Raw genomic sequence first — 11205 nt, 5'->3', positions numbered from 1 at the left:
ACTTTGTCATAAGGACAACCACAGGATTTCGCCGGGAGCGGGTGCTAATCTGGAAAATTGCACCCGCTTCCAGCAAAATCGCGGTAATATTTCAGCCACAGCCACGTCTCACACTCGTGAGAGAGTGGGTCACAGTCTGTGACGGAATCAATACTATTATCGATTATAAGGACCATTAGCTTAACAGAATATTCCAGATACAATCCTCCTTGGCCATGATGTTTTTGTCAGCTGGTGCCGAAAATTTAATAACGATCATGATTTGCTCCTCTCAGTCAAGGATAACTATGTCAGGCCTCGAGTGTGCAATGAAAACAATTGTCGAGAATATGAAGTTCCATATATGCGGCACTTCTCATTCTCGATAATTGATTCTATTTCCCTAGGAGCGTTTAGCGGAGCGATATTAAGGTTAATGCTCTGGGTGTGCATGGCACGCCCTGCAGCTATCATCGGGAATGTGTTGTCTCAAAATGTGGCAACGTATGTTAAGGTGGAAATTACACCGTCCTGACGTGCCAAAATAAATCCCTTCGTACCCAACTTCAATCCGGGTGATTTAAAGAAAGCAAAAGTTAGCTCACACGACATTGACTAATCCTCCACGTTTCTGTGGAAGATGTCGTGCATCCTCTTATTAAGGAGCTGCTCACGGAAGTTTTTCTCTTATGCTTTCTTAATCCGGGCTTTCAGGAGTGATTACTCGAGATAGATAAGATTTTATGCATTTTGCTGACCTCTGATACTGTAGATAAGTCCTAGTGTTTCAGCAGCCTCCTCCGCTGCTTTGTTCAGAAACGCTTGTTTGTCCACTTCTTCGTGCATCCTGACCATTTTAAGAACATTGTCTCTTCCATTTGCGACTCTATGTGCTGTACCCAGAATAATCCTTTTGTGAAGACATTCAAGATTCAATATTCCGCGACCACCTTGACGGCGTGAAATATAGTGTCGCGGAACAGACGACTTAAGATGCATGCTTTTGTTCATGTGCATAACATTTCGTGTCCCGATATCAAGGGATCTGAGCTCTTTCTTCGTCCATTGAACTATTTCAAATGAATAAAGTACTACCGGCACGGCTAGCGTCCAATCAAGCAACCATTCAAGCAACCATTCCTATTTCCTTAGTGTATCGTTCGACAATCCCTAGAGCTAGATGGAGTTCCTCTTTATTTTCAGCATAGATCTTAAAATCATCGATGTAAAATACATGAGTGACCTTGTGCTTTCGATTTTCAGGTGTTCCGCAAAAGTACCCCTGGGAATGGCGAAGGGCTAGAGATAGTGACAATAATGTGAGGCAAAAGAGGAGTGGGCTCATGATGTCGGCCTGAAAGACACCTCTCTGAAAGATGACCTTCTTAGTTGTCACACGATTTTTTCCAGGTGAGATAGTAAGTCTGGTTTTCCAAAGCAGATCTTTAGATTTGAGAGAAAACTGGGTGTTGATGTTTCTCCGGGTTATAAAGCCTTGTTCTTTCTCAATCGGATGCCTGCCCGCGGTTAGTCTAATTGTCGACTCCCTTTCTCTGTTGCTGGCTCATTCTGGCTTCGGTTGAGTAGGCGCTCCGCTTACCCAGTCCCTTTTTTGGAGTACTTTTTTGGAGTAGGTCGGCATGGTTTCGCAGATGTTGATGCAAAAAGTGCGATAGCTCTGGATGTTTCTCGCACCACAGAGCACGCAGTCGTGTCATGTAACCCCGCTGAAGGACCACACTCGCATCGTAGCACTGTAGCAAGTCATGATTTTGTCGCTGCGTCCACCTAAAAGTCCCGAGATTCCACGGATCTATCGCGTTGACTCTATCTGCATTGGCTCCTCCAGCTCTAGAGTAGTCGGCATTGTTGGCCGACTTACTACAACTATGTTTGGTGCTATCATTGTTGTTCCCACGAGAAGTTAGGGAAAGGGATTCGTATACCTTTGCAGAGCCCCGCATACAAGGATAAAGGCTGCGTACTCTTGGAGGTAGCCCGGTATTCCACAGTCACCGTTCTAGACACCTCATCCAGGTGCCATGCAGCATTTGGCATGGTTTTCACACCTCCGCTTGGGGGTTAATTCCTTCGGGACCACCCCGAGGCAATTGTCAGAGATCCTCGCCTAAAAATAGTCAGGAACCACGTGATGATTGGCGAAGAAGCTTTCTCTTACAAAGCCTCGTAGCAGGCGGCCGAGACCCTTGGCCTGAATTTCAATATCAGAAGTCACGTGACTCGTCAGCTGTTGTCAGCTACCTTTAACATTAGAAGGGCCGGAGGGTCCAAATTGGACCTTTTTGACAATCAAAATGCTGCAGCCCCCTTAAGAGTTTTTTTTTGGGCGCCAACGTTTTATGACTTTTCCTATGATTGGACACTTAGTATCTATTTGAAATTGCTTAAAACTGTGAAAATGTGGCTAGGATCCAAAATTTGGACAAAGGATGTATGAATCAGACCGTCAATCGTAACCGTAATCAGAAATGGCAACTGCCGAACGCTTCGAGTTAAAGAGATTCAATTGTTCAAAACGAGAATTCACCAATTTTCTGGAATTACGATTTTTAGATAGCAGTCTCGTTTTCACCCTCGAAGCCTGGCATCGTTCCCCAAGACTTCGAGAAATGAACTATATTCGTGATCGAATTCTCAGCTTCGGCCGCCTACAACATCACTGCTAAGGAGAAGAGAAAGGAGGAGAGATATCAAAACCCGAAGAAGGAGCTACAACAACGTTACACAACAAGGTTGTGTGACGTAGCCATAGACGTGATTTACCGCGATTCTATTAAGAGCCGGCGTCATTTTGAGATGGAAGTTGCTCCCAGTGGGATCTTGCGGTGGTTGTTTAACCTAATAGAGTAGACAATTCTCCATCGTGTGTTAAAGTACTTTACAACTCTGTGAAGTATTAAAATAATAAAAAGTAATATATAAATTAGTCGTCTTTTTCTTTAATTTACGTGCAATATGGCTCTATGTTTAGGGATAATTTACAATTATGCTCGCACCTACAATTTCGTCAACAAATTTTTGCACTAACTTTTGCAAATTTATAATTATCACCAAATAATTTAAGCACGTCAATAAGAACTAAGACATGTTTTAAAAGAGTATCATACTTAATATTATTATTACTATTATAATTACGCATTATAATGAATGACCTTATAGGTAGAAAAACACATGTGATTAGCTTGTTGCCACTTGGTCAACTTTCCTCTGAAAATCTTGGCCCAGACTCCCTAACATTTGTTCTTACGTTAAATGCCACTAAAGGTTTATTAATAACTGTTTCATTATTCAGATTGATGCACAATTATTACACTGTTTTGTAAGGAATAACGTGATATGCGAGTGCTATACAAGTTTTTATTGCAAGAGCAGATAAATCCTGACAAAGTTGGATAAAAAATTATATTATTTAGCGCAAAATTATTAATTATAGGATATCTTCTACAAGGTTATCAGGATTTTTTGTTTTAACCTTCAGAAATTATATAAAAAATCTGGCCGCCTTGCTGGACGAAACTCGACGCACCTAAGACACACGCGACTGTTCGTTCACACTCTTTGGGCTCGATAATGTATTTACCTCGCGCTATGCACTCGGTCTTTGTATATTCCCCACACTTGTGCACAGACTTTTTAAAACTGAAGGTCAAAGCATCGACAACAGTAATTTCATGATTGCGAATTCTCTTTTGTTAAAGCAAGTTCGGCTTTAACAAACATATTCTCATCACGTATCTCTTGCTTCGAACTCTAGTTTGTCCCTGAAATTGTGTATCAATTCCAAATAAATCCAAAGGCAAAATTTGTGATGAGAATGTCCTCACGCAGCGAGCAGATTTTTTTTACTATTAGTGACGTTTTTCACGATTAAAACGAAAACTACGCATCATATCAAAAAGTGATTGAAAACAAATTTGTAGTTTTTTTAAATGTACAATTTTTGTCTACTCATTTTTTTCCGTATTTTGCATGGCTTGATCGAAAAATGTAATTTTTGATTTTCCATTATTTTTTCATGCTGTCAAAATTTGAACTTTTGACATTTCAAGAAAATTCAAAACGTAATGATCATCTTGTAGGTCATTCAAAAGTCGTCATTTTTATGCTCTTGACATTGAGAGCAATTTTTGTCTTTTTGAATACCATGAACATCCGTACCAAGAATTTTTGAATTTCAAAAAAATTGGTCTCAAGAATATTTAAAATGCGCTCACTTTTTGAGTTTGTATCCAAAATGGCTAAATCAGGAATTTGACCTTTAGTTTAGGACGTTTAAAGAGTGTACCAAAGGTCAATCTAATAGATTAATTTTTTCAAAATGTATCGTGCTTACAGACAAACATACAGACACACTCCAAGAGCATTTCGGTCGCTGCATCTTACTTCTTATTAATTTTTCCTTCTCACTCCGATCTGCGTCGGTGCAAATCTGAGTGCACCAGTGCAGGATAACCAAATACGCTATCAGTCTTCTCAGCCATCCCTTGACTTTTCACATTAAAATTTATGAAAAAAATAATTATTATGCTCATTAAACATAAAATATATTAAAATTAATTATTATATTTAAAACGACATTGAAATAAATGAAATTATTTATTAAGGGGGTAGTAAATGTTCATGGACCTTTTTTTCAATAATGTTTTTTGCATTAATTTTCATTTGATATTCGCAATTATTGATTTTGTTGTAGGACATAATTTTGGCTAACGAAAAAAATTTTTTGTCTTTTTTTATCAACATCCGGCCGAGATATGGGCGATCTGAGGAAGTCATGTGAAAAACGGTCGCTATTAATAAATATTGAGAAATAAACAAATTGTGAATTTAAAAAAAATCCTTATTTTTTCAACATTTACTATGTAAAATTGTTACTATATATTAATGAAAAATTATAACCAAGAGTCTTACGATAGCCAAGTCTTTTCCAAACATTTAAAAAAAAAAGTTAAGTGAAATCGGTCTGGTAGATTGGCTGGAGTCATGGCGACCACCAAAAAAAGTGCGTTTCGAGAAAAACGGGTTTAAAGTTTAAAGTACGAAAAATAGTGCGTTTCGACTGCTCCAGGCCTTCCGGAGTAATTCGTTTTTCGGCCACTTCCGATACGTCCTGAGGTAAAAAAAAGGGTTTTACCTTATTTCTGAAGGTATATGGTATAATTAAATGTACTTTAATAACGCGTTAAAAAAAGAAATACTTGAAAAGTTAACATGTGGGGTGAAGGTGATATGAAGAATGTTGTTTAGAGCAGTGGATGGACGAGAAAATGTGGTATCTGAAGGTGAGTGGATAAACCAAGTTTAACAACTGGGATCATTTTTTTCTTTCTTGGTTGACAATTCTTTATTTGTTGAAAATTCGTCTGTATATTTTTAAAATTCATAATTTTAGTTAAAAATAAATTTCTTTGGTTAAAAATTGGACTATTTTTTTGAAAATTGTTTTTTTTTCAGAAATTAATTTTTTTAGAGTAAATGTAACTCTTCTACTCTTTGTTTAAATACGTCTTTTTATATAAAATTAATCTTTATGATTGAAAATTAGTTTGTTTAAATGCATCTCTTAGTAGAATCTTTATTTGCTGAAATACCAATAATTATATTTTCTATAAAAAATAAATGTTTGCAAGTTAAAAATTCGACTAACTTGTTGAAAATTGATATATTTGTTCAAAAATTCAACTCTGGTTGAAAATTTAAGTATTTTTTTGAAAATTCTTTTCTTTTTTTTAGATGTCCACTGCTACATTTTTATTGAGTATTCATATATTTGAAATGCTATTGTTGTTGGTTGAAGATTTATCTTTTTTGTTTAAAAAATTTGACTATTCGTTTTAAAAGTCACATTTGTTGGTTAAAAATGTAATTGTTTGAAAAAGACAAATTTTCAACGAAACCTTGTAACCAAGAAATTTTTTTCGATAAAATAGTTTACTTTACTTTATATAAAAATAAATAACAACTAATTTAAATAATTCGTCAATATGTAAAATCAAAATTTTTAAAAATCAAAAAATTGTAAAAGGTGCACGAAAAGAAAAATCAAGCTTTGACAGGATGAGCTTTAATGCTTTTGGGCCTTGTAATTTTTACATACTTTTAAACCACGAACCTCACGATGCATATCGTTGAATTCATCATTTAAAAGCTTGCGATCAGTTATATTAATAATGTACCTGCAAAAAATATATAATTAGCTATAAAAACATTTCTCAACTCATCTCAATAAATATGCAAATACAAAAATCTGTGATAGCCGGCGTGAGCTATGAATATGTTGTGAGCAAAGCTCGCAGTGCGGGCAAACCTAGGATGGACCGGTTATGCCGCAGATTGCCGGAGCGGTGTCGGGCAATGTACGAAACTCTTCTTTACTTCGGACTTTGCCCGAGGCTTCCCTGGTCAATCTGCGGAGTGCCACTCTCGCAATAGGCAATGTACGAAATGCCAAAACTATTTTTGAATTTTATGTATTTTACTCATCCTAATGCTCACAAATAAAGTTGTATGCACGAGACAAGTGACTAGGCTAACCTTATGGATTTTGAACCGCTGAATCGGAATATGGCCTCAGAATTTGTTCTAAATGTCTCAGTTTTCCACTAGATGCAAAAAGTAGGGAAAAGTTTAGGGATTTCTGGTCATACAGGCCATACAAAAAATTTGACTGCACGAGACAAGTTACTAGGCTATCCTCATGGATTTGAGCCGCTGAATCCAAATATGGCCTCAGAATTTGTCCTACGCTTCTCAGTCTACCCCTAGATGCAAAAAGTAGGAAAAATCCTAGGGATTTTCTCGTTACACAGACCATACAAAAAATTAGACTGCTCGAGACAAGCGACTAGGCTACCCTAATGGATTTTGTGCCGCTGAATCGGAATATGGCCTCAGAATTTGCTCTACACGTCTCAGTTTTCGCCTACATGCAAAAAGTAGGGAAAAGTTTAGGGCTTCCTGGTCACGCAGGCCATACGAAAAATTTGACTGCACGAGGCAAGTGACTAGGCTATACGTATGGATTTTGAGCCGCTGAATCCAAATCTGGCCTCAGAATTGATCTTGCGCATCTCAATTTCCCCCTAGATGCAGAAATTAAGGAAAACCCTAGGGCAGGGCTCGCCACTTCAAGCATTTTTTTCTTCGTTTGTCAGGAACCGAGCGAAGGGTTACGGTCACGGTAAATTACGTCTCGCCGTCGTTCACGCCGGGGGGTGTGAACCTTTGTACTCGAATTTCCAACACATTTAATTTCCAATTTCAATTTCATTTTTAATTTATAAAGTGAATCAAATTTGCCTGCAAATTAAACCTCAAATTAAATCTTTAAAAAGGGATAATGTCTTCCAAGCCCGGCGGGAGGTGTAATGACCGTTAATGACTACAAACCAGTCGAAGGACAAGATTGATGAGGGCCAATTCGACCTAGTATCTTGGCTGCCGCTGGCAGCCATTGCAGTCAATGACTGCCTTCTGGTGAGCCCTGCCCTAGGGATAACTTGCACGTGATTTTTATAGTGCCAGTATACGTGAAAATATGCACATCGATATTATATTCTTAAGTGCAACGACTTGTAGAGACTTAATTTGTACACAGAAATTTTTATTGTGCCTTTTTCCCCCTAGCTTGGGTAATTATAGGGAAATTGAAGGGCCTTCTCAGATTATATAGATTAACACGGAAAACATAACAAAAATCTAATATCCTTTACAGTTTTGCGTGCGAAATCAGCCACTTGACCCGTGCAGACACTTTTTTTGGTGGGCCTGTGTGACCAGAAATTCCCTAGGCTCTTTCCTACATTTCGCACCTAGAGAGAAAATGGAACAAACATAACAAATTTGGGGTTCATATTTAGATTAAGCATGCAAAAATGCAAAGGATATGGCGTTTTTGTTATTTTTTCCCGTAAAAATCTATATAATATGAGAAAGACCTTCAATTTCCCTAGAATCACTAAAGCTAGAGGAGATTCTGTGTACAAATGAAGTCTCTATAAGTAGCGGCACTTCAAAATATAACATCCATCTGTCTTTTTTTGCGTATACTGGTATTATCAAAATAACGTCCATAATATCCCGAGATTTTTGCCTATTTTCTGCATCTAGGGGAAAACTGAAATGTGTACGAGAAGTTCTGAGGCCATATTTGGGTTCAGTGGCCCAAAATCCACAAAGGTAGCCTAGTCACTTGTTTCGTGCGGGAAAATTTTTTGTATGCCCACTGTGACCAAAAAATTTCTAAGCTTTTCCCTACTTTTCGCATCTAGGGAGCAAATGGTAGATTCTCGGAAAAATTAGTGGTCAAATTTATATTGAGAGCACAAAATTGCAGATGAAATAGCATTTTCTCATCTTTTTCTTTATAAATCAGTTTAACATGCGCAAGACCTTCAATTCCCGTAGATTTATCCTAGCTAGGGGAAACGGTAAGCACACTGGGGAATTTTTGCGTTTGAATTTGTTCTATAATATTCACAACACATAAGAATATGACACCAGTAGGTTTATTCTTCTGTATACTGTTATTATCAAACTAATGTCCAGAATAGCCCCAATTTTCCCCTATTTTCTGCATCTAGGGGAAAACTGAGACGTGTAGGGCGAATTCTGAGGCCAGATTTGGATTTAGCAGCTCAAAATCCATAAGGGTAACTTAATCTCTTGTGTCACGCAGACAACTTTTTTGTGGGCCCTCATTCTCGGGGTAGAAAAATCGATTTTTTTTAGTATCTTATTCGAACCTATAACTCTTTATGAATATCCCCTGGAAATTTTGAGTCAAAATTCGAAATACTCTTGGAGTTCTAGCCGATGAACGGTAGATGCGCTGCATGGGCTCGACGCGCAGATACACGGTTTCCTTGTCGGCTATTCATAATATCCTCGCCGTAATTCGGTCCTGCTCGGCTTACTATGTAATTACCTGCTTGAAGAGTCAGAAGAGATTTTCTTTGGTCCTGGCATAGCTGATTGAGGATGAATAAGTTTTATAAACGAAAAATTGCTTCACAAAACTTCAACGCATTTTTCTCAAAACTGTGTTTTTAGGATTGACGGGCATTATAACTCAAAAAAATATTCAACCGATCGGTCTGAATTTTAATATAATATCTAAGGTCCGCCATTTTGTAAATTTTTGCCAGAAATAGATGATCGTTGTTTATTTCCTAACCAAACATGTACTCTTTCGAATCCAGTTTGATTTTTTGGTTTCAGATGTTCCAGTCACTTGCAATCATGCCCGCCATAAAAAGAGGACTTTTCATTGACTGCAAGAAAAAGCTATAAAATGTTGATAAAAATTTATGTAAACATTTTTAAGTATTAAATTACATGTATGAAAATATCCAAACCTATGAAGTCGGTTTTTGTTAATTTACCAATCCATTAAAAATCGCAAAAATTAGAAATCGTGAATTGGGGGGGGGGAGGGTACCCTTAAGCACATTAAGTAAAAAAATGTTTGAAATATTATTCCAAAATGTAAACTTTATTATTAAATTTTTCAATCTTATCTTACAATATTAATTCATGTATCAAAAATTATAAAATGTACACATACAAATCATTCAAATTCAAATAAAAAATACAGCGTTACAATTATGAATTATTTATTGCATCAGGGATTAGAGCCATGATATTTTGAAACTATAGATAATAGTTAATATTTCCCTCCATGTATGACCCATGTCTAAATTCCCCACTTGGATGGTATGTACAAATGAAAATTAAATGCATATTAGTTGAAAGGAGTATATACCTGAAGCTTATCTACTTCTTCATAATATTAAATAATATATTACTTAGGGATGATCTAGTCTAGACGTCTGGATATCGCTAAAGCAACGATTTTGGGATACAGCTCTATATGGTACCGATTGTAAAACATAACTAAAATGAGCATTTCAAAGATTAGAAAATATGAAAAATAAATATAAAAATTGAGACTTAAGTCTAGATGTATTTGCTAGGTCTGCCTAGACAAATAACTAATGAAAAATTAACCATTGGTTCAATTCTTGACCAACATTGGTGGTGCACCCGGCGTACATCCCCTAAGCTTGATCTCAAATTGGGCCAATGGTGAGTCTTGCAAATTTCCGGCTGGTTATTGAACATAAACAGTTCTCCTGCATATTTCACTTTCCATCATTTTGAGTTAAGCAGCGAACTTAAAAATTTCGAGTGGAAACATTATCAGTGCACTATAATTTAGACCAAGTTACTAAATTGTTTAGCAACAATGAGTGACACTGTGACAAGTGATGGTGCGATTAACGAAGTGAATAGTGATGTGAGGGACAAGTTCAACGAAAAAATAAGAAATTCAATTGAAAGAGCCAATTAGGATGTGGAGAATATGCTTGTTGCATGGATGGAAGAAAACAACTCGAAGAAATGGGTTGAAGGTTTTAGATTTTGCATTAGATCTGAGCCTTAATGAAGTTCCTAAAAAATAAAAAAACGTATCTGTACGACCAATAAATGGTGAAGAGTCATTTTTCGGCCTTCAAGGATTCTTAAAGTGTAATTGTACGAAAAAATGTATCAACAATGCTTGTAAATGTAAAAAAACAAACAAATTGCAATGTAATTTATAACGTTATGGCTCTAATCCCTGCTGCAATAAGTAATTCATAATTGTAACGCCGTATTTTTTATTTGAATTTGAATGATTTGTATGTGTATATTGTAAGATAATATTGAAAAATTTAATAATAAAGTTTACATTTTGGAATAATATTTCAAACCTTTTTTGTTTAATCTGCTTAAGGGCTTGTATGCAATTTATTAATTATTTTTTCAATTATTAATTATTATATAGAATTTCCATTAATTTTAAACATGAGTTGTATGAAACGAATTAAAATTATATCTAATTTTTGCACTATATATTATTTTATCGCCGGGGATTATACTATAATAGACCTATAACACAGCCACACAAAAAAAAAGTGTGCGGATCTGGTAACAAGACACACGTATTCCTATGGATTTTGGGGCGCTGAATTCAAATTCGATATCAAAAATCACCCATCATGTCATGGTTGAGCCATAACCTCAAAAAATGACGAAAGATCATGCACTGAGGCAAATAAATTTCAAAATAATGCCAGTGATGCAAATTTTCACTTCAAAAACATATAGACAACTGTGAAGGATCAACCCTTGCCTGATATCAACTTATTTAACATAACTTTA

General features: G+C 36.3%; 1 protein-coding gene across 4 annotated transcripts in view; it reads left to right on the top strand.

The window, feature by feature from the left end:
- Window positions 1-11205, top strand: part of LOC117179548 (dual specificity mitogen-activated protein kinase kinase 7-like) — a 250545-nt gene that overhangs the window by 215653 nt on the left and 23687 nt on the right. The window contains exon 8 of one of the 4 annotated variants that reach the window (XM_033371461.1): window positions 9220-9277. The exons of 2 other annotated variants lie outside the window; for them this stretch is intronic. In XM_033371461.1, coding sequence (XP_033227352.1) covers window positions 9220-9253 — 34 coding nt within the window. In that variant the 3' untranslated portion in view covers window positions 9254-9277. Of the gene's footprint in view, window positions 1-1242; window positions 1349-9219; window positions 9278-11205 lie in introns of those variants that run through there. One more of the 4 variants, XM_033371460.1, reaches the window with a different exon arrangement.

The sequence above is a fragment of the Belonocnema kinseyi genome, chromosome 9 (genome assembly GCF_010883055.1).
Source record: "Belonocnema kinseyi isolate 2016_QV_RU_SX_M_011 chromosome 9, B_treatae_v1, whole genome shotgun sequence".
In the NCBI taxonomy this organism is placed as follows: Eukaryota; Metazoa; Arthropoda; class Insecta; order Hymenoptera; family Cynipidae; genus Belonocnema; species Belonocnema kinseyi.
This window is presented reverse-complemented; position numbering and strand designations above follow the sequence as displayed.